The sequence below is a fragment of the Prinia subflava genome, chromosome 14 (assembly GCF_021018805.1).
Source record: "Prinia subflava isolate CZ2003 ecotype Zambia chromosome 14, Cam_Psub_1.2, whole genome shotgun sequence".
Taxonomy (NCBI): domain Eukaryota; kingdom Metazoa; phylum Chordata; class Aves; order Passeriformes; family Cisticolidae; genus Prinia; species Prinia subflava.
Window position 1 is genome coordinate 5,456,272 of NC_086260.1, and position 22,848 is coordinate 5,479,119.

The following is a 22,848-nucleotide window of genomic DNA, read 5'->3' on the forward strand; positions in this document are numbered from 1 at the left end:
GCACTTCTCATACATAGTATTAGTGGATGATAGGTAGAGTCTGTGGTTTTTTCACTTAATAATGCATGGAAACTCCTAGATATTCTGAGTATCTCTCTCTGGAGTTGTGCTTTGTGATCACAGGCATAACTAATGGTCAGGGCTGATAACATACTGATTAAAACTACTTAAGAATCTCATCTGTCCAGGAGGGGAATGCCAGGTTCTGAAATTCAAGACAAGCAGCACTTGCCTCCTGCTTGTCCCTATTTCATTTCAGTCATACCCATTCATCTGAAAGACCCTGCTTTGCACATCAAACAGGATCCAGGATTCATGAAGAATCTGCTGTGTCAGAATTAGACCTCAAAGTTGACATCTTTGGTGAATTAATATCTTCCTGTTCTTGGGAGCCAATGGATTTGACCAGGCAAGTGTAGGAGCACGTTCTTGTTTGATGCCTGTCCCAAACAGCAGTGCTCCCTCAGGAGGTGAGAGTTTCTTCATGAGACATGTTTTGCTGGGATACCGTTGCACCCAGCAAAAAACTCTAGAGAACATATGAGAAGCCTGTGTTTCCCTGTGTCTCTCTTTCCATGGATTTAGTCTGACATGAAAAAATTATAAATTCATGGGCTGGGGAGTTGGACCATGGGCTGGACCATTCAAAAATGATGATGGTGCAAGGGTGGGCAGTACCAACTGAGGTGTTTACACCATTAGACTGTCAGATACTTCATCTGAGGGGTGCAGACTTTGGCTCCTAAGGGCAAAGTGCAGGGCTCTGTCCTGTGTGTGCATTGAGGGACATCCCTGTCCTTTCCAGCATAAGATTCATTTGCAATAGATCTGTTTCCTTCTTAGCCCTCCTTAAATCTTCTGGGCTTGTATGCCTTGATAGGTGAGACATAAAACACACTGTGTTCACCAAAAGGCTTTGAATTCCACACTGGCCTGTTGGGATTGCCTCCAGCCTTTGTCCCAGTGTGGGTGGGAAACACAAAGAGCCACCTGCAGGCTTCTGGAGTGACATTAATGAACCTGTGCAGAGAGCAGTGCTGGACATGCAGTCTCTGAAGAGGCTTTGCAGCACCAGTGATCTCCAGAGGCCCTTTCCAGCTTCAGCCACCCTGTGATTGTGTGTTGATTCTGTGATAGCTGACACAGCCTTGGGCACCAACTATCTGTCCCTGAGTTGTCTGTGAAATCAGACATCTAAATGTAAATGCATCTTTTGTACACTGGGAGGGATTGTCATATCTGGAGGGTACAAACCTGGGTGTCTGTGCCAGTCTCTCCATGAATTGCTTGGTTCCTGCATGGTGCTGCTCCTCTGAAGCTGTCCCTGTCAGACTTGTGCTGTAATAACCTTCTTGGGCTGTCCAGTGAACTGCATCCTGAATAGCTGACTGAAATATGATCTGCAACTGTTAAATGGCTTTTTAGTGCTTCAGAGATGTTGGAAGGGGGAAAACATACTATTAAAAAGGATAAAAACTGAACAGTATGGCAGCCAAGGGCTGTGTAAAGTTAGTGTGGCTGAATAAGGGAGTTTAAAAAGAGTGAAGAATGGGAAGTCATTAGAGGGAGAATTTGTAGTCCAAAATCATCAATAATACTAAAGTTGAAGAGATATAGAATACATTTCAAAAAGTAGTAACATATAAACAAACAAATAAAAAAAATACAAATAATTTTAAAGTATTGTCCAAATGTATGTCTTTTTGGAGGGAGGGTATATATCATTTCCCCTTACACAGACATCCTCTCTAACAGTTTGGTTGATGGGCTAAGGCCGTGGATATCTCAAGCCATGTGGGACTGTGTTTGTTTGAGCCTTTAGACACCTGCACTGTCAAACATGGGGAGCTTCACCCTCTGCAGAAGGAGCAGCACAAATGTCATCACAGGGTCACACCTTGGCCAGCACAGGGCTCTGCAGGACAAAGGGTTGCACAGGGTATAAAAGGGAATTTAGTGATGCTTTTACTGGTAATTGCAGGGTCTCGACCACAGTGACACAGAGCACCCCATTTACCCATCTGTGGATGTCCATTTTTTTGGTGTCAGGATGTAAATGAGCCTCTTTCCAAACCCAAACTAAAGCATAGCAATACTTCAGTGTGTGTCAGAGCAGACAGCAAATCAAATCTGAGTTTCTGAGCCACACTGCCATCGTGGGAAGCTTTGCTGACAGTTATGAATGTCACTCATCATAACGCCCTCACACAGTTCTGATAAGTCTAAATAATGCTATTTTATAGACAATGTCACTGTCACTGCAGAGGGCACGAAAGTCATCTTTTAAATTCATTCCAGATGTAATCTGAATGCACCTGTATTGTCTACAAGGCATTTTCTGAACACTACCAAATAAATTTGGTGTCAGCTGCCATGGGAACTGTCCTTCTGAATAATCTCCTGTGTCGTCTGAAATGATTGCATATTTCAAATGTATAGGTTGGCACTTCATTTGTTTGTTTGCTGGCTTACTAATTTTTAACACAGTTACTACCAACAGTTGCTTCTGTTCATTTGTGATTCCAGACTTCCCAAGTCTCCTTGTGTAGTTTCTAGACAGGGTTCATTCTTTCTATATAAATTACATTTATGTGTGGGGCAAAGCTGCACCTGGCCCAAGGTGGATGGCAGAAAATGTCCCTTTCTAGGAGCATGACACTCCATCATGTGGCAGAGTCACTGCTCTAACATTCTTTTAAAAAGGAAGGGAGGAAATTGTACAAATTTTGCCCCACCAAAGTAGTGAGATATTTGAATTCTACCTCCATGCCTTTGAATTTGGAAAGATAAATATAGGGAGGATAAATGTGAGGGGAACTGTAAATAAAAAACAAGTGCATGGGGATAAATCTAAATCCAATCCATGGTACTTGTCACACCTCCCAATCAAGCACCACTCTGGTGGCTTCTTTTGTGGTTGTTGGGAGTGATGGTTCAGCATCCAAATCAGGCTCTTGATGAAGTCTGAGCAGCCCTGGAAACAATGGGCCATTGCTTCTAATAAGGTCACAAGCTAATGAAATATGAAAAAAAGGTCTCATAACTGCACTCCAAAGAAAATGTTTGCAATCATCTCTGCACTTTGATATCCCAAATATCCCCCATGTGCCTAGCACGCATATTTATGGCACAACACTCACACCTCTTGACTTGCTTACACAGGTGCTTTCCAAACCTAAGTAAATATGAATATTGTGTTCAATTTGCCACACAAATCACTAAATTAGATGCACAGGCAGCTTCTCCTGTGTCACAAGAGCTTTTTGTAATGGTTATTTCATATTGCACTAGTCATTAAAATAACTGAAAACATTCTTAGGAAAGTTTGAGAGCTTTCCAAGAAAGGATTACAGCTTGAGTCTGCAAGGTGTTGAATTTGTAGGATTTGAGTCAAAGAAGAATTTCTAGTGCCTGTAAGTACAGAGTTATTTGGCCTTGCTTTGCTGCAGTGACTAGTGGGATGTCATGATCAGAGGTTGGAGTGTAGGGTGGCAGCAGGAACAGGCAACAGGAAAGAGTCAGGCCACCCACCACTGAAAACCAGCCATGATCACCAAAACTGTCTTAAAATAGCCTGGCTTCCTACCTGACAGAAATAGTGCCAAAATCTTAAAGGCAGTTTAAGATTTTTTTGACAGGAGGGTGAGTAGGTTAAATGAAGTAGCTGCTTCATGTTAGAAGAATTCTGAAGCTTTAAAGACCTACTTATTCAATGAAACATTTTTTGCCCTCAGGGGCAGTTAACAAAGGCATCTTTTCCAGAGGATTTTCACAGGCAGCTGAACAGAACACCATTTTATTTAAAATCTTATCTGTTTTAACAAAGTTTTATGACCTAAAAGCTTGCTTGGGGTTTCTGAGAGATGAGGAGGAGTACCAGCTCCTGCTGTAAGGACAGCTGGCAATCTGGGTCACTGCACTGAGGATTAATTGATACAACCTGGTGGAAAGGTATAAAAATCATCTTGTCAGGTCATTCTGCTTTCAGACTCGTGGGCCCACACAACTGGAGGTGTGAGTCAGGCTGGCCCAGACCACCAAGGATGTCAAAGGAATCCAAATCAACAAGAACATGAGGTTGTGACCAAGGGTTGTGTGACCACATGCGTGGAGCCAGGACTGGAAACCCTCCGAGGATAAACTCCCCACTGAATCAAAAGGGTGCATTACACACACAGTTTTAAAAAATTAAAACTCACTTAATTTTTTAAAATAGTTTTATTAAGTATATGACAGTATAGGACAGAAGGCATATTGGAAAATATTAATGACCTTCTATTAATGCCTTTTTAAATGAAATATCATAGATATATTGGACAGAAATAAAGGGTATTACAAACAAGCTCTGAAGGCCTAATTATTTCATATAGATTTTGTTTATTCCAAAGAAAATACAAGTTATGACATAAGGCTAAAATTTAAAACCTACTGAAGTCAGACCACTATTCTTCAAAGAAACAAAAGAACTCACAGAGAAGGTTTTATGCAAGAAGATATGAATGATCTAATTTTAAGAGTACAGTGTATTTATGTATTTTTACAAGTCTTTCTTCATATTGTGTACACAAGTGACAAGAAAATACAGTTCTTTGAAGACAAAACCATGAAAAAATATTATCTGATCTCATATGGGTACAATGAAGCAAAGAAAAAAGGAGAACAAACCTTTGGACTAGTTTTGGGTTTGGATTTGGATGATCTTCCTGAACACTCTTTGTTTTTTATCTGATCAAATCCATGAAATTCAACAGAAGCCTGATGGTTCACTGCATGATGCCACGCTCAGCATCCACGGCTCTCAGGCAGCAGCTGCTTGGCATAAAATACATCAGAGTGCACATCTTCCCAGATCAAAACTATCACCACAGGATGAGTGAGAGCCTCCTAAGGGGTCTCAGCTCCACCTCTGCACCCTGACCTGAGCAAATTTTCCTTAATACAACAGGTGGGCACGAGGCCAGCAGGTGCTGCAGCCCAGCACCAGGGGGGTGCCCACTCCAGATCAAACAAGGGGGAGGCAGCTGGGTTTGGATTCCCTCCAGGATGGATGCAACTGAAGCAGGTTAAAAAAAAAATATGGCACAAGGTCCCAGCTCTGAGACAGTGTTCAAAATCACTGACTGTGAGCAGTGTGAGGCACACGGTGAGCAGAGTGCTCTGCAGAATGGGCTGTGGTTTAATGCACCACTGTCCATTGTATTCCCAATTTTCTAGCAAGGGAATACCTGTGTCAGCAGGGCTTTTAGGCAGCTAACTCAGGGCAGTGGATTTCAGCTCTGGCACGCCTAAGCTTTATTCACTGATGCAATGATGCCCAAAGCTCCTCTGTGCTTCAGTTCTTCATTAGTACAATTAATTAATAGTGGCAACACTTAGTGTCTCACCGGGGTGTTGTAAAGAAAAAGCTCTCTAGAAATGGTAAGGCACACAGAAATTGGATAATAAGGACTTTGTAACCTCCTAGGGAAAAATTAAATTTGCACTGTTTGAATGTAGGTCAAGGGTTAAGCCTAAGACTGAATTTCTGCCTCACAAAGACAAAGCACCTGAAGAAGGACTCCTGTCTCATGTCAGCCTCATCCTGGCATCCTGCAGAACATCACCTTTCCCTTTTCTCTGGGAAATAGGAAATATCTAAACGAAAATCTTGCAGGACCTTTGGTATGCAAGTGCATACCGCAGTGTCCCAGCAGTTTATCAGAATCAGGACTTGTTTCTGTTGTAGTCTTCTCCTACTACAAAGAATAGGATGCACATGGCAGAGAAGAGACTAAAATTTTAAAATCTAGTGTGATTTCACAGCTGGTGCTCACTTGAGCAACCCAGAAGTCATTTCCCATTCAGCCCATGAGAACAGGTTTAAACTTCAACTGCACCATTCATTTCCTTCTTTTCTCCTTCTCCCTTCTCTCTCAAAGGTTCCAGCTCAGGTCCATCCTGTGTGGAGTCTTTGTTCCAGTTCCTTTTGCCTTCATTTTCTGTCCTTACAGATTTAGTGTCCTCTTCTTTTCTTTCCTTCCTCTTTCTTTCCTTCTCCTCCTTGGCAAGCATACGATAATTATAATAATTCATGATGAACAGAAAGGTTCCTGCCAGGACCATCACAGCTCCACATTTAATGAACATATATTTATAGTCCCCAAAGGTATCAATAAGAATTCCTGTAAAATAGATATTAAAAAAAAAAAAAAAAGAGAGAGAAATTTAGAGATGAAGACAAGGGTATTGTGTTTTCAGATCAATGAACACTCTTGTGGCTTTAGGCTAGAACATTCTCTGAACTTCTGATCTCTTCCACAAACACCCTGAGCCTGCAAATACTGAACATATGTTGCACTATACAACCTGTGGGTAGCTGACATTGGTACAGGAAATGCTCTGATGATTTGCACAGTTCAGTGGAAGGGGACAGAACCTACACTGCAAAGTCTGGACTTTCCCAGCACACTTATTCTTTCCATGCTAAACCACCCCTCTGATCACAGAGCCTGCAGGCAGCCTTTCCACTGACTCCAACCATCAACTACAAGGATGTCCCTTTGGCTTGGCAGTCAGAAAGCAGCAGCTATTGGGAAGACTTCCATGAGAAGCCACCTGCCCACTGGCAAAGATTTATCTTGTGATTTATTCCACCACGGGTCACCCACCAGCATCAGAGGGGACTCAGCTTTTGGTCACAGCTGCCCTTTCTGCAGTGACACTCATGATCTAAAGAGGAAAGGGCACAGCGTGAAACTGGAAAACATTAGTTCCAGGGGAAAGCAAAGATGATGCTGTCAATGTCAGATAATTTCAATGCCAAGACAAATGTGACAGGTCCCTCTCAAAGGTTAATGCCTCTGCTGCGGAGTTACAGAGTAATTGAAGGGAGACGGCTTAATTGAAATGTCACCGTTCTCTATTATGTCAAAATGTAATGCAAATCTTATTGGGATTATGATCCTGAGCATTAATTCCCATTTACTGGGCAACACAGACCATCCTTAACATCCCAAATCTTAATTAAAGTAAGACCCACTCCTAACCTGGCCTTCACAGTACAGACAATCTTCCCTGAAACTGGCCCATCATCCATTAGCTCTCTGATGTTTTGGAATATGTTCTCCTCCTCAAAAAGAGGGACCTTTAATTACTTCCCAATTGATCCTTAATGTTGAAAAGCTGATGATTAATTATCCCACTGCATTGCACTAACAAGGGTTTTTATGGTCACCAAACAGATTTTCTGATCACAAAAATAATAATTTTAACTGGTTTTGGTCAGTGTTTTTTCCTGAATCATCCCTAACTGACTTGGTACACCATTTTCAATGCACTGTGTTTTTCATGCTACTGGTGAAACATCAACCAAATGCTAATTGCAGCAATTTTTCCTTTTCTGCTCATCAGGATGACCTAGAGGTCTCCTAAATAGGTTTCAATGAGAGTTTTAATGAGTAGAGTATTGGAAAATTCAACAGTAGGATAGTCTTGCCTCTTTTCCTTTGAGAATAAGATAAAGTCATAAAACACACTGGGAACAATTTACTTAGTTCATTAAAGCAGAACCCTGCAGTAGGTTATTAAAATGCCAAAGAACCAATAAATTTGCTGCTTATTAAAATGGTGGGGAAAACCCTACAAAACTAATATTACTGATTATTACACAGAACTGTTTTAGCCTCATTAGCAGTCTCTAGTCATTAACTTAATCTCCCACTCAGAAAATGATATAATTCAGAAAACGGTCATTTTAAAATTGTATTTTCTTTTGTTTGTCATTAATTAAATAATGAATCTCTAGGACAGCAAGAGGATACAGCTGCTTCTGTCACACTGTATGAGCTACCCAGTAAAATGAAGAATTAAACAGCTCTGCAGGATGTGTCACGTGAAGCATTAGCCAGATCTCAGTTTTGAATCCAGGAAAAGAGTTCAAACTGCAAAAGGAGCACGTGCTATAGAGGGAATATTAAGGCTCTTAAATCACAGGAGATCACTGCCCTTACTTGTCTTTAGATGACTGGAACTCCTCCTGGAGACTCAGTATTGTCCACATGGACATTTGTGGGCTCTGCCTTTTGATATTTCAAACCACGCCATCCAAAATAAACCTTTTCAAAAATTATTTTTAGAACAGACTTAAATCTTTCAGCTGCACTACAATGACTGAAATTCCTAAGTGGCACGCTCAGAGCCTCAGAGACAAACAACAAGGTTTGAGTCAACAAGAGGCTTTTGTAAAACTGCTGTGTTTTACTTAAATTGTGGTGGAATTCTGCAAAAGGAGGAATCTCCAGGAGGAGAGTCTGAAATGTAATGTTCCTAGTGTTGTAGGAAGACGCCCTCTGCAAGTTCAGTTCAAGTGTTTGAAGGGATCCAGGATTAAAAGATTACTCTCAAACTCATTTCAACTGGAGGACTACACAGAAAGGAGGAAAGAGGTAACGCTGGAGGAGACATCAAGGACACCCCTCCCTGCCCAGTTACGAGTGGGAAAACGGTGACCACGAGGCAGACAAAACACACTTAGGATAACTTCCCACAAACTGTGCCAGCAAAACCCTAAATCCCAAGTGACAATGCGGGTGGGGAGGAGAACATGCTCACCTCCACCTTTGTGGGCTCTGCCTTTTGATATTTCAAACCACGCCATCCAAAATAAATCTTTTCAAAAATTATTTTTAGAACAGACTTAAATCTTTCAGCTGCACTACAATGACTGAAATTCCTAAGTGGCACGCTCAGAGCCTTAGACACAAACAACAAGGTTTGAGTCAACAAGAAACTTTCATAAAACTGCTGTGTTTTACTTAAATTGTGGTGGAATTCTGCAAAAGGAGGAATCTCCAGGAGGAGCTGTCTGAAAAGTAATGTTCCTAGTGTTGTAGGAAGTCCCACTCTGCAAGTTCAGTTCAAGTGTTTGAAGGGATCCAGGATTAAAAGATTACTCTCTAACTCACTTCAACTGGAGGACTACACAGAAAGGAGGAAAGAGGAAACGCTGGAAGAGACATCAAGGACACCCCTCCCTGCCCACTTACGAGTGGGAAAACGGTGACCACGAGGCAGACAAAACACACTTAGGATAACTTCCCACAAACTGTGCCAGCAAAACCCTAAATCCCAAGCAACAACCCGGGTGGGGAAGAGAACCCCCTCACCTCCGATGGGCGGCCCCAGCAGGATGGTGCAGCACTCGGCGATGGTGACGAGGCCGACGGCGCTGGTGAAGCGCGCGGCCCCCACCAGGTCCATGAGGGTCTCGAAGAGCATGGCGCACACCATGCCGAAGGCCAGCCCGAAGAAGCCGGCGTACACCGCCAGCCCCGTGTAGCCCGAGGCCAGCGGGCACAGCAGGTGGCAGGCGCCGTTGAAGGTGATGGCGAAGCTGAAGAAGTACTGGATCCTGGGCCTCACCCATTTGCTGTTGGCCACCACGCCGGTGGCGGGGCGAGCCACCATGTCCACGATGGCCAGCAGGGAGAGCAGGAGGGCGGCTGAGTACTCGTCAATGCCCGTGTGCTTCGCGTAGGGCGCCAGGAACACAATGGGGGCAAAGAACCCCAGGAACATCAGCACGTTCCCGATCAGGTAGATCAAGAACCCTCTGTGTTTAAAGAGGGAGAAGTCAAGGTACTGGTTGATTTTTTCAAAGCAGTCCTTTCCTCCTTCCTCTTCTGGTTTGTTCTCCTCCATGGGGCCATCTTCAGAGATCTTTCCTTTCAGAGCATCCTTCCCTTCCTCAGTCGCCGGGGTTTTGGACGGTGCTGTGTGTGCCCCGATGGGTCTGAAGAGAGCTCCTGCCACGCAGCAGTTTAATAAAATTGCCCCAAGAATTAAAAAGCTGCCCCTCCAGCCAAAATTCTCAAAAAGGAATTGGTTGAGAGGTGCCAGGGTGCAAAGCATCACGGGGCTCCCTGCCATGGCAAGGCCATTGGCAATGGGTCTTCTCTTCAAGAAGTATTTCCCTACGATTATCACTGATGGCTGAAGGTTGAGAGCAAGGCCAAATCCTGGAAAACAGTTCAGATAAACAAAGCAAGATTTGAGACCAATTTCTCCTCACCACATTGTCTAGGAAAATTCACAGGCAAGTGGTTCACTGGTGGCTCTTCAACACAATAATCTGGATGCAAACATTGCTCAGGTTGTCTCTGAGTTCTGGCTGCCTCATTTGGGTAACCAGACCCCAGAAACACTCTTTCAGTCAGAGAACACCCTTCCCTCTGCACTGCAAATCTCTTGAGTGGCAAAACTAGCACCAAGAGTTTGCTTCAGAGTGAAACAAAACTATTCCCCCACAAAATGGTGGTGGATTCTGCCCAGCCTTGCTGGGGGAGACGATGGATCTATTTTTAAAAAATGGCAACTCCCGCTTTGGGGAAGGTTGTTTTGGCTTGGACAGTGCCAATCACCAAAGTGCATTTATCAAGGGCTGGCCTCCCCTTCCATGGGCACCCAACTCTGCTGCTGGGCAGCTGGACCTGCACAGAAAATAACATCACTCCTCAGCCACAACTGATTTGGTGCTGTGAGCAATTCAGGTCTGATGCAAAAGATTAAGAGGTCTGCAAGCACACAGCAAAACAGCTACCGAGGATGCTAATTACACAGGGCCCTAGAGTGTTTCTTTTAATTAGAATTTATTTTTATTGCATTTAAATATATAAATGCCATTCTAAATCTGCATTGCTAATTCAATTGGCCAGCTTCTCCTGCACAGGTGGAATCTGCAGGCAGAGATACCAAATTCTGTGGTTCTGTTTGAGAGCACTGCCACATAGATCCATACAATCACAAAATCGAAAAGAAAGACCCCCAAGACCATGGAGTCCAACCTTTGACCAATCATCACCTCATGAACTAGACCAGAGCACTGAGTGCCACATCCAGCTTTTTCTTGAACACTGCCAAGGATGGTGAATCCACCAACTCCCTGGGCAGCCAATTCCAATGCTTAATCACTTTTTCAGTGAAAAAACTCTTCCTGATGTCCATGAATTCTTCCTGATGCCCAGCATCAATAATCAATAATTAAACATCAATAATATTTTCAAGCATTTCTTTGACATGCAGTATTTCCATTAAAAGTTCATTTTTCAGAACTCCATCAAAGTAGCATTTAAAAATCATGCCACATATTTTCCACTCTATCATCCAGGAAAGAATGAGCCACATTAGAGCAATGCAGAAATGTAATCCTTGAAGTGATTATATCAGAGAACACGAATCCTGAAAATAGGGTCATGCAGATTTTTTTTCTTGTTCATTAGTCGATATAATTAGTTTGTTTAACTGTGCAGTACATAATTAGGCATATTGCTTTACAGAAGAGAATTTACAAAGGTCAAGGTCCTCAAAATTAATTAAGGAGCACTATCATTAGTCACTGATAGAGTAGAATCCAACTGATGCAGCAGAATCCAGCCAATGCTGGATAGCTTCAGTTTAAATGGGTTTACAAAATTATGATGTTTTCCAAATCTAAAGTTCTTTTTTTTTTTTTTTTTTTAATTACTTGGAAGTTTACAACATTAAAAATAAACTGAAATGGCTACATATTAAAATAAATCTGGATACAAAACATTCTCAGCATGAACTTTTTTAGATTGTCCATGTATTAGGCAGGGCACATCTTTGGGAGGTGCAGCCTGCTTGTAATGCATAAAGGACCAAATTCAGGGTGACCTGGGAACCACAGAGAAAAAACACAGCCCTGGTTAGAGAACACTCTTGGACAGTGCTGAAATATAGAAATGTATCTTTTTCCACCTGAAAAGATGCAGCACAGCAGGTGAGAGTTTGCACTGACTCCTCATTTCCCAGGCTGGGCAGGAAGGGCAGAAATTGAACCATCATTTCCACAGAGTCATTTTTGGTAGGGACACACCACATGTCTTCCAAAGGAGGGAAATCAGACTGGATGCCAGCTACCCATTTAAACAATAATCATCTCAATTTTTTTTTATTATGTGAACATTAATTTGCCAGTCAGACAAATCTAATTTAATATTACCTCATGCTCTTCCCATTAATTAAATTTGGAGAGTTTCAAATTGAATAACTGGAATTTCAATTTACTTTAAGCTTTTGGCTGACTTTAGCAGGAAATATTTACATTCATTTTATTGCAGTCTTCAGAAACTACAGCAGCTTTTCCATAGCTGGAATTGTTACTCAATAACCACATTTTCTCCCCGGGGATATGACAGAGAGGTCTGTCAGTGGTGTTGCAAGAACAGAAGCAAACCTGTGCCAGAGGATTAAATACATCTCACTCATATTAGATAGAAATAAGTGGTGCTACAGGACTCAGCTGTGTAGTTATTGATCTTGTTCTTACTTTATTAGCAAGGAACAATCTGACCAGGTATTTCAGTGCTCAACATTTACAGCCATGGCAAAGACTACTCTCATTAGCCCACATGGCTCACCCAAAATCCCATTTTGTTTCATGCCAGTCTAATTGGTGCAGATTAAACTAAACTCTGACCAGTTGTTACTACCTTGAAAATAGCTTTGAAATTTGCTGCTTCCACCTCAGACTTCAGCAGAGGTTGCATGTTGAAACACCTATTTAATGCACCCAGGCTGGCATCTGTCCAGGTAGACAGCTTGCAAACCCCATTTCTTTTTCTAAGAGCTGTAGGGAAGCAAATGGGAGAAGGCTGTGGGGTTTCCAGTGCCATCAAGGACAGAGCTGCCTCCACCAGCAGAGCCTGATTGCTGCTCTGCATGCAAATGGAAACAGGCTTAATCAAGTCAGCAACTGAGATTGCCATGTCTAATCCCTGCACTGCAAACAGACACTTCCTGCTCTGCCCCTCTGAAGAGATTTCTATTAATATGCCAAAGGCACAGGACTGTAGCAGAGACCTGCTTGCACCAAGACCTTGTTTTTACCTCCATCCCTGTGACTTACATCCTTACACTTACACAGGCTTTTGCATCAGTCTGTTTTCTTTCCAGGCTAGTAGGAAGGAGGCTGGGAAGAGTGTGATGTTTACAGGTTGCTTTACATTTACTGCAAATCCCCTTGACAAAAGCCTCTCTCTCCTCGAGCAGCAGCACTGTCGCAGCCCCGTGAGGGGCAGGCAGCTCCATAATTGCCCTTGAATGCTTCCAGGCTAGGCCTGACCAGCAAAGACACTTCAGGCTTAATTAGAGGCATCAAGCATGTTAGCAGGCTTACAAGGATCTTCTCAGTCAAATTAATATTCCTTCCCCAGCACACACCCTGTGCCTGGAGATGATGGGTTATCAGCCAACCCCTCATCCACACTGCTGCCCTTGCCCAGCAAGCAGGAGGAAAAGGTGCACACAAAAGGTGTGCAACACAAAACACAAAAGGTGTGCAACACAAAACACAAAACAAACACAAAACATCACAGCACTGCAGGCAGAGGTGTGGGTGTTTCAGCCCTGTACCCTGGGGCTGGCACGAGGGTCCCCTGTGTGCACTGGGCACTGCCCACGCTGTCAGCTTTGGAGGGGCACGGACCAGACTTGCAAACACATTCAGGGACCAGGCAAGAGCAAGGGCTTTATCAGTCCTAGCTCCATTTGGGTTATGGACAGGATTCCCTCTTGTCACCCTGTTAGCTTTAGAACATAGAAGCTGCTGCCATCCTACAGCCCTGTTTCTTGTCTGGGTCCTTCTGCTCACCAAATTGCATGGAATAATTTTAGCAAAGGATTTATGGTCTCCATATGCTAATCCAGCATTGCTTAGCTTAGAATCACAGAATGGTTTGGGTTGGAATGGACCTTAAACCCATCCCATTCCACCTCCCCTGCCATGGCAGGGACACCCCCCACCATCCCAGGATGCTCCAAGCCCCATCCAGCCTGGCCTTGGACACTTCCAGGGATCCAGGGGCAGCCACAGCTGCTCTGGGCACCCTGTGCCAGGGCCTGCCCACCCTTACAATAAAGAATTCCCTTCTGTCATCTAATCTAAACTGCCCTCTGTCATTCCCCCTTGTCCTGTAACTTCCTCCCTTTGCCTTCCTAGAGGACATTTGTTTTAGGAGGAAATGATACAAGCTCATGAATTAGGAAATATTGGGAGACATTGGTTATTTTTATTTCCAATCACTTTGTTTCTGGAGTCTCTTTCAAGGAATCTGCAAAATTTATTCATCCACTAATAACACAGTTTCACTTAATTATTGACAGTCTTTAGGAAGAGCAAGGTTTGAGAGAGGGAACCCTACACGGGGGTTTATTCACTACTGTACAGATTTAATAAAGGCATATTGATATAGAAGAACAGGGTGACAAACTTGCTGTCCTAATTTGCTTTGCTAGTGGCTGGTTTTATTGATTTTCAACGTTGAGCTCACATTTTCACATTCAGAAAGCAGCAACACTTAATGCTTTTGCAGAGAGATTGGGAACATTCATTAAACCATACACCTGGCAACCTCAAAAGCCAATTTTGAACTCATTGTGTCATGTTTTCAAGCAGATGTCCTAGCTGCACTGGAATAAACTTTGCCTGCACCTTATCCAAAATAATAAAACAAAAATACTTACAATTAAGCATCTATACTCACACAGGTGGAGAGCTCTAATCCATTTACCTTTAAAAGCACCTGCAGGCTTTAAAGATCCTGGACTGAGCCTGTGCCTTATTCTGCTTCAGTTTCCAGTATGGAATTTTATATTTCAATACAGGCAATTCAAACTGGAACTTCAAGAAGGAAATACAGGGGTTTTTTTCACACTAGGGAGATTGTTGCCTATTTTCAGTCAACTCCAGCAGTTGTTATTTTCAGATAAAGGAGCTCATCATCTCACAAGCTGGCAAAGGGCAAGTAAACTGAAGCAAACCTCTGAAATCTCATCTCATGTATCTCACAGAGGGAAGATAACACACTGTAAAATAGCAACAAGGGTGCTTCCTCTATAGGAAGGACTTGCCTTGCCCAGGGCAGAGCACAGTCAAGCTAGGTTTGCTTCAGGGGGAGCTGAGGGCACTGATGGCCACCGTGCCCAGCACCCTGGCCCAGAGCCAGATCCCACATGGGCTGTCAAGCCAGGAACACAGCACTGAGCAGGGAATGTGCTCTTTGCCAAAGTTCATCTGGGGCCTTTGTCCCCCCAGATTTTCATCTCACACTGTGAGATTTTCATCTCCCAAGCTCTCTACCTCACCAGCTCCCCGCTGTGTTTGTGCTGGTGCACACACTGCCCAGGGGTGGAAGCCCCAGGCCCTGAGGAGGGAGCCTCACACGGGGAGGGGAGGGAGGTGCTCTGTTCTCACCTGTGATGAAGCCCACGCAGATGTAGAGCTGCAGGATGCTGGTGCAGAAGGCAGCTGAGATCATCCCCACTCCACACAGGAGCCCCCCAAACATCACCACGGGGCGGCTGCCGTAGCGGTTCACCAAGATGCTGCTGATGGGACCTGGGGAAAGGGGACAGAAGGAGCCCTGAACCCACATCTTTTGACAGAAGGCATGTTTGTCACAAAGCAGGTAAAGCTCTGCAGTGTCAATGGCCCTGAGTGCTGCTGACAGCTCCCAGGGTGAGCTCAGGAAGCAAATGGAGAAGAGGAGATCTTCCACATGGAGATGGCAGAAGGTCCAATGCCACAGGGGTGTAGGCAGTGACAGCTCCTGCCCCCAGGACATTGAAATGTCACCAGAGAAGGCAAACAGCAACAACAAATCGTGTGAACAGCAACAGGGTCCCAGCACAGGAGCTCCTTGATTGATGATGATGTTAAACTATACACACAAAGCAGTGGTTCATACTGCGAGGCTGATATCACAAATGTTGTTGCATTTTTAATGCCTCTATTTAATGCAATTCCAATACTGCTGACCAGGACCGAAGCTTCAGCAGAACAGTTGTTAATTAAATCTTAATAGCAGTCCATGCAGGTAGAAAAGGGTTGGGATGATGGATTAGCCAGAGCTCAAAAGAACCAGTTTGGGCTTGCATTTATGCAAAGAGGAGGTTCAGGGCAGTGCAAAATTATGAAGGGGGAAAATGGCTTGACAAAAACTGTGCACACTGAAACAAAGCATTGAAATCTGGGGAAGTGAGACCAGCAAAAATCAGAATCACAGTATGATATGTATTGGTGGGACTTTGATGGTACATCAGGACCAACCTCCTGCTCAAAGAAAAGCCAGCTCTGAAGTTAGAACAGACTGAGAAGTCAGAACTAGGGAAGGCAAGCTGAACAGGAAAGAGCAGCCCAGAAGTCCAAGCCGTGAGATATAAAGATTCTGTATTATTTAAAAATCCTGAATCAAAATGATTCAGAAGTGATACTGGAAATGAAGAAGGGGAATACAGGCAGATTTAGTATCTGAACTTCCCTGGCTATTTGTGTGCTACTCATCATACAGTATTGGTGTTTCAGAGCCCAGTGTGCCTGTTTGCCTTCATTCCTGCCACTTCCCACACCACCCACACATACAATACTGCAAACAGGTATTTTAAACACACAGGCATCTCTGAAGAGTTTGCCTGTGGGACCTACCTCACCACAGAGCCATAGCAGAATATTTACCTTTGCTTAAATCATCTCAGACAGAAATAGCTCCAGAGCTCTCTCCAGACCCTGCAAACCTCAGCACTCCTGATCACAGGAACAAAACCCAGAAACTCCAACACTCCCTCAGCATGGCTGACAGCACCCAAACAAGTTCTCAGCTGTTATCTTGTGCAAGAATAAAAAACAGTAGGTATGGCTGGTTTAATCTGGGGAATGAAGCCATTAGAAACACTTTCCACTTCATGTCTGAGGTCAAAACACTCATAAATGAAATGCACACAAGCAGAGTCTCAACAACATCCCTGTAGCTGTGTGATCTGTGATCTGGTCCCATCAACTGCACCATTCAATTAAAATTTCTGTGTGTGTATAATTACATGGAGAGTTTTTCTGCTAGTCCTGTAACTGGATTCACACCCGTACATCCTTTTGCTGCACAGAGCACTGGAGAATTCAATGAGAAGTTCTGGGGAAAGGGATACATATTTCAGATCAGCACAGGGAGAAAGAGACCCCCTTCTGTCTGAGCTTCCCCTGGTCAGGGCCTGAGCTTGCATTGTGCTTGAGCTGGTCTCAGCACGTCCTATAATTCAATAGATTGAGCCAGTGTTCCTCAGAAAGGCACCAACATATTCATCTGCAGCCTCAGGGCATGCAATTCTGCCATTTTTCAATTTTCCACATGTCCGCATTTCTGCAGAATCAATCTAATTACTCAGCTAAGGAAATGTGGTTTCAATTACCTTGGCCCACTGGCAGAGGGATTTCACCCTATAGGATGTTGTACCATGGAGCAAAGCATTTAAACCCCCAATATTCCTGCCAAGGCTCCTCTCCTGCCCTGACCTGGGACAGCTACCATGGAGAGAAGCCCTGCTGGGAGAGGAGAACCAGGACTGCTCACTTGTGTCCCACTCTTGAGCATCCAGCTTAGGAGAAGGGAAAGAAGGATTAATTTATTGGCCTCACCCATCAGCAAGGATGGGTTTGGACCATGAGAGCAGACACTGAACTGGCAGGGACAAAGGGTAGGGGACATTCTGCCCAGCTATGGGGACAGCCCAGGGCAGAGGCTGGAGCAGAGGAAAGTAAATGTTTGCATCCCAACAATTGGCTTTACCAATGAGAGCAGCCCTTCTGTGTCCCTGGGGACACTCTATGTGTGCCACATCCCAGCAAGTCCTTATTAAGCCATGAGTCTGAAACTTTTCCCCTTTCTTGTCATGTATGATCCCTCAGCAATATTTTACAGGAGGTCTGCATGACCTTCAGCAAAGAGCCTTCATCTGCTGCAGCCAGAATTATCATTTTTACAACAGGAAAATCAGTTTGCCAGTCCAGGTGGGAGAGCTGTGCTCTCAGGGGTGTCACCTGCCTGGGCTGGGCTGAGCCCACAGGGAACTGTGACAAAATTCAGAAGCACAGAAGCCTTCAGAGCCTGAAAGTGTCCAGGCCCTGTGAGCCTGCTTTGGTAAAGAGCCAGAGCCTACAGGACATGCCTGTGATCACAGCCCCTGGCCAGCAGCACCCACACAGGGCTGGGGAGCTCTCAGAGAGGTCTCTGAGTGCATACAGGGAGAGGAGAAAACAGGAGCAGAACATCTGGACCAAGCCTTCTGAGCCACAGAGAATCCACAGTAAAAGCCATGATGAGCACTCAACCTGCAGGGGAAAGCTAGACCTAGCAGGAGACACCAAAAAATCCAACCCAGAGCCTCAAACAGTTGGGAAATCAAACTTCCTCGAGTTGTTGCTCAAAGGCTGAAGGGTTTGTAGCAGTCCTGAGCAGACCTTTCAAATGTATTGAAGCAAATGCAAAATCACATCCCCAAAATATTTTCCACTTAAGTCATTTGGACCTACAGGAACATCCACAGGCTTTAGCAGAGCAGCCTTTCAAAACCAGTCCCATCTGTGGGTGAAAAGTGGCACACACAGTCTGTCACATCTGGGAGCTGTGCACACTTCAGCTCCCAACCCTGCCAGCCCGGGCAGGTGACAGAGCACACACAGGGACATTGCCTGCAGCAATCAGCATCACATCCAGCACATCTGAGTGCCCCTCCTGCCCCATGCCACCTGCACAGCATTCCTTGAGGGGGAAGCTGATTTTACATCAAACATTAGGTAAGTTTAACAGCAGCATTGTGGGGTAGCTTCAGAAAACATTAAATATCTCAAGTCGGGGCACAGGACTGAAGAAGAAGGAACACAAAGCCAGCACTGGAGTTGTGGGAAATGCTAAACACAATTCCTGCTATGCTTGCAGCTCTTGCACAAATTGAAAGCGTGGCAGGCCCTGGCAGCACGGTGGAATTGAAAAGCAGGACCTGTCATTTACCAGTTACTCAGCTGGCATGGAAAGAATATTGTATATTACCACAGAGAAACCATTTACAGTAACAGTGTGTGAAGCTTGGATCCCAAGGCCCCGTTAGCTGCTAATACCTGCCTGGGCAAATGTGCAGGAACCACATTTGGAACCACTGTCCTGCCATCCAGATGAAGTCATTGTTCCCTCCTGCAAGCCTGCAGCACGAGGAGCTAGGAGGAGTCAGGGTGATTTTTGCTTCTTAATTTACAGCATCAGGTGAGAGCAGGGCAAGAGAAACAGCTGGCAAAGCTCTCAGCAAGCTGCCACTCACCCAGCTTGGCCTTGCAGGAGCAGCCACACAAGTGCTGTGCAGATCCCTGAAAAGTCAGAGCGAGGAGCCAAAGCCATCCCAGCTGCTGAGAGTGTCCCAGTGCTCTTCTGAGGCTTCTCAGGGAGCAGGGCACCAGGGCTGTCCCAGCACCAACACAGCAGCTCCTCAAGATAAAACTAGAAGCATTGTTTAATTACCCCTTGCACCCCATCACATTCCAAGGACAGGAATGCTGGCATTAGGGTGGTGTTTTGGTGCAGGAAGGGATGGCAGCTCCTTCCATGACCCAGTGACTTCCTCCCTTCCAGTGAACTTCCAGCCATGCCCACCTTTCATCATCCCTTACAGGGGGACAACACAGGAGAGAAGAGGACACAGTGGGGACACTGAGCCTCATCCTGCTGCTGGCTTCACCCAGAGCTGTGCCTGTGGCTCTGCACCTCCCCTGGCTCACAGGGACACGCTCTCCATCAGCCCATGGTAAGAGCAAGGAATGCCTGCTCAGAAGTGCCTCCCTTTACACCCCAAGCCCTTCCAGAGCAGGGTGCACACCATGAGGCTTCCACTTCTGCCTGCAGTGAAACTCTGCAGCTGCAGAGCAGCAGTTTGCACCAAATATCCCCCAAAGAAGCAGCTGGCATCATGGAGCCCCTGGAAGACTGATGAGATGTAAAGCAGTATCCTCAGCCCATATAAATCACTCTGGTTTAGTGCCTGTCCTGCTTAAAGGCTCTCTTTTCTCAAACCTGTGGCAGATTTCCATTCTTTGTTAGCTGGTACATGAAAGGCCGTGTCAAAGAGGCTGCTCTTAGTGGCAAGAGAAGCACAGAGACTCGCCAGTGGGGAATGCAGCAAGCCTGAACTCATTTGTTAGCTTGTCCAATTACTTTTCACCTTGAGTTTTGTGTTTGCAGAAGTGAAAAGGACCCTGAAGAGGAGACTGTAAAACCATAAAGAAGAAGCAAAATACCCTGGACTCTCCTCTCTTCTCCTCCACAAAGCCAGGCCACCTTGTCATTCATTCTTTTTGAGTCACTGAACTATGATCCAGAGAGGATCATAATGCAGAGCTGGCATATAACAAGAAATATCAATCCAGACTGGCTGAAACTCTTGCAAGTATGACAGTGCTCAAAAAATAGACACCTGAATTGCCTTCCTGTTTTCCTCAGCAAGCCTTATGAAATTTTTATGAGCTGCAAAACTTCCAGTGCCGGTGTGAAACACTGATGTATTTCTAATAGGGACTAAAACATTCTACTCTCTGACCCTGTGTGTATATATATCCCTTGTTTGTAAGGTTTGGTTTGCCTCTCTCTTTTTTCTTTTTTTTTTCTTTTTTTTTTTTTTTCTTTTTTTTCTTTTTTTTTTTTTTCTTTTTTAGCTTAACTTGGTACTAATAGTATCAGTGTTCCTCCTTTCTGGTGGAACTTGTGCTGGATGAATTTCTGCTGCAGTATTTCTGTGCAGGGCTTTCAGATAAGCAGCTAAGAGCTGAGACCCTGAAAATCTGTAACCCAGAGGCTTCCAGCAACCTGGGGTTTTTTCCAGGTTTCACAACACTGACCTTCTGACAGTGTAAAGTGGCACAGAGCCAGTGCAAATGTTCTAAGTCTGCTGGTCAGACCATTTGATGACCACACAGGTGAAAAAACAGCAACACTTTAAAATACTGAACTGCACAGACCACAGGGCTGGAGGATTTGGGACCACCAGTGCCCCCATGGCTGGGGCTGCAACAGGCAGCTCAGCTTTTCCTGCTTTTCCACTGTGACAAGTGGCTCTAAAGAGGTGTTCCTGCATGGGAACATTGGTCAGCAGCACCAAAAGAGCTGCCCAGTTAATATTTTCCAAACTATTGTGAAAATACAAACAGGAACTCAGCATGCCACGATTGCCATTGACTGTGGGGAGTCACTGGGGGCATAAGAGGGAGTGCAACGCACTCAGCAGAGAGGGAGAGGGAGAAAATCGAGTATACTAATGGAACAAAGCCCATTTTTGCACCAGTGGTAAAACAATGACAGGAGCAGGCCTGCAATTTCCTCAGTAATAATCTCACTCCCTCCATGGAATTACAACACTGCCGTTGGCTTGGTAATTTATCCACCAGGGTACCAGCCCATGGTGACAGAGCAACCTCCTCATTACCCCCAAATGAAAGCAAGTGCCCCACATTATTAATGTGCTACAGAACCCAGCAGCAGCCCCTGGAGATGGGGGATCAGGCAGCAGCTCCTGGTGACAGCCTTCCTTCCCTGGCACAGCCTGACAGGGAGGCAGCCAGAGAAAACAGAGCCCAGCTGCAACCATGGGGGGAAAGGGAGGAGAGGGTTCAAACCTGCAGCCTTTCACTCTCTGCTGTGCCAGGAGAGACTCAGGTTCCTCATGCTTTTGTTTGTGTCAGCAGGAGCTGCTCACCCTCAGTAGCTGAGCCCTGCTCCTGCTTGCTGCAGATCCCTGCAGGATAACTGGTGGTTCCTGCTAATAATGGAACCTAATAATTATTAGTCTCAGCTGCCTGGTTCAGGTGGTTTGGTTTGCACCTGAGTGGGTTGAGGAGCTCACAGACAACAGAGCCCTCCTCAGGTAGTGCTGCTGGACACAGGATGGCCACATTATATTCTCCTGTGGGAATAGTTTCTCCTCCCTCAGGGACCCCTAGAGCCTGCAACTACATAGTTTGACCCTTCCTTCCCTTTCTGACCCTATTGGCTTTGTCCCAAACTGCCCCTCCCCTGACAGAAGCTGAGAAAAGACCCTGTTCCTCTGTGCATGCCCTCTTTCCTTCTGGACACTACCTAGAATAAACATCTTTATTGCAGCTGAGGGTCAGAGCCTCTTTTGAGTCTTTTATCAGAGGATTTATTTCACCCACACACCAGGGAGCAGTGGCAGCCAGCACACGCCCCAGGTGACAACCACAGGCTCAAACACTCCTCTGCCAGAGCAGCTTCCACAGACCTGAACACACCTGGACCACCCTGATGCCTTCTATCAGTGTTACTTTACAGTAAAATAATCTATTTTAAGTAAGGAGGCTGAAATCCAGCACGTGCCACAGCAGCTCCAACAGCCAACCTGGCCCCAGAGATGCTTCATTTGCTTCCTCATAGGTGAGGAAAACAGCCAGTTCATTTAAGGGGGTGAGGGCTGCAGCTTCAGCACAATCCCTGTGAGGTGATGCATAAGCCAAGCATGCAATTGTCTGGACACAAATTATTCAGTCCTCAAACTGGTCAGCCCTGGGGTGCTGGGTCTCCAGGGCAGGACTGGCACCATGCTCAGCTGGGAAGGTAGTGAGGGCTGCAGCAATCCTCCCTCCCCTGCACCCACCAGGCAAGCCCTTGGGAACACAGGGGCCCTGACCTCCCACCAGAAATACTCAGCAGCAACCTGGTGTTACAATAAAATAAAATAAAACAAAAAATAAAAATTTAAAAAATAAAAAAATAAAAATAAAAATAAAAATAAAAAATAAAAAATAAAAATAAATAAAAAAATAAAAAAGAAGAAGAAGAAGAAGAAGAAAGCAGACAAAGCCCAAGATCTAGAATGACAGTGTTCTCCTTATCCTGCAGTCTTATCTGATCAGTGTTCTGGCATTTCAATTTCCAGATTTCCCAGATTAGATGCTGCTCCTATGGTGCACAAAGGAGCCACAGGCCAACAGCTCCCAAACCAGGGCTGCAGCTAAGGTCCTTCGTG

The 22,848-nt window shown here is 44.9% G+C and overlaps 1 protein-coding gene across 6 annotated transcripts in view; it reads right to left on the bottom strand.

Annotated features, from left to right (window-relative positions):
* Window positions 1-4,199: 4,199 nt before the first annotated feature.
* The window catches only part of LOC134558140 (monocarboxylate transporter 2-like), a 38,843-nt gene continuing 20,194 nt past the window's right edge, over window positions 4,200-22,848 (bottom strand). For all 6 annotated transcript variants that reach the window (XM_063411712.1, XM_063411711.1, XM_063411710.1 and 3 more), the window contains 3 exons: window positions 15,251-15,394; window positions 9,144-9,995; window positions 4,200-6,161 (listed from right to left, as the gene is read on the bottom strand). In XM_063411712.1, coding sequence (XP_063267782.1) covers window positions 5,860-6,161; window positions 9,144-9,995; window positions 15,251-15,394 — 1,298 coding nt within the window. In that variant the 3' untranslated portion in view covers window positions 4,200-5,859. The remainder of the gene's footprint in view (window positions 6,162-9,143; window positions 9,996-15,250; window positions 15,395-22,848) is intronic.